This window comes from Chinchilla lanigera, unplaced genomic scaffold (genome assembly GCF_000276665.1).
Source record: "Chinchilla lanigera isolate Chin_1 unplaced genomic scaffold, ChiLan1.0 scaffold00009, whole genome shotgun sequence".
Taxonomy (NCBI): domain Eukaryota; kingdom Metazoa; phylum Chordata; class Mammalia; order Rodentia; family Chinchillidae; genus Chinchilla; species Chinchilla lanigera.
This window is the reverse complement of record NW_004955410.1, coordinates 12,212,339-12,213,219: the sequence shown is the minus strand read 5'-3', so window position 1 is coordinate 12,213,219 and position 881 is coordinate 12,212,339. Positions and strand designations below refer to the sequence as shown.

General features: G+C 54.1%; 1 protein-coding gene across 1 annotated transcript in view; it reads right to left on the bottom strand.

Annotated features, from left to right (window-relative positions):
* Dld (dihydrolipoamide dehydrogenase) overlaps positions 1-239 on the bottom strand; it is a 25,581-nt gene extending 25,342 nt beyond the window's left edge. Inside the window, exon 1 of the mRNA XM_005377291.2 lies at positions 100-239. Coding sequence (XP_005377348.1) covers positions 100-138 — 39 coding nt within the window. The 5' untranslated portion in view covers positions 139-239. The remainder of the gene's footprint in view (positions 1-99) is intronic.
* Positions 240-881: the final 642 nt, after the last annotated feature.

The window sequence follows — 881 nt, the reverse complement described above, 5'->3', positions numbered from 1 at the left end:
CCGCGGGCCCGCCCGCCCCCAACTGCAGGCCGCGCCCGGAGCCCCCGAGCGGCTGCCGGTGTCTTGGGCTCACCGCGGCCCGAAGCAGTAGGGCCTCACCTTGGCCAAGGAACAGTACACACGACTCCAGCTCTGCATTTTCCCTCAGTACGTTCCCTTTCACCAGCGCTTTCACCTCCGTTACACGCCACCAGCACCTTTCCAAGGTCTCCCCGCCCTGCGCATGCGCAAACGCTATTTACGACACCGCCCTGGAGCGGCGCGACTGGTCGGCCTGGCTACGCGCGGCGGCGTCGTGCGCTGCCCTAAAGAGCGCAGTGCTTTGCGGCAGTGGAGTGTTGCGGGACCATTTTGAGAGACGCTGTCAAAATATCTGGAGTTGCAGTGTAATTTTACACTTGGAAGACGAGATAAACAGAACTATGGTTTGCTCATTGCAAGCGGCAGAGAGTAAAGCCTGGCAAGTCGACAAGCTCTTGGTTGCGCCTGGCAAGTGCGCTAGCACTTTCCTTAGGCAGTGTTTCACTGTAGGACAACCACAGGTTCAAGAAACAATACCTCCAGGGTCTCGAAAGGGTGGGATAACAGCAGCTCTGAGGACAAAGCCTTTGGTCTTAACTACTGCTTTGTAATCGCTCCCCTCAAACTAAATAGCATGTAAGGTATGGGGCCGCAGACTTGCATCACCAACATCCTGCTCTAAGTAATGGCAGTCTATAGAAAACATTTTCCTCAGTAGGGAAACACACTTGTCCTGTGGAGCAAACTGAAGGGTGAAATGGTGGCTGAGATTCTAGATTTTCGTAAGAGTAAAAGATGTAAAAGTGTCAGAAAGCATTGTCTTCAGGGTTGAGCACAGAGCTCTAAGGTCCGATTCTCGC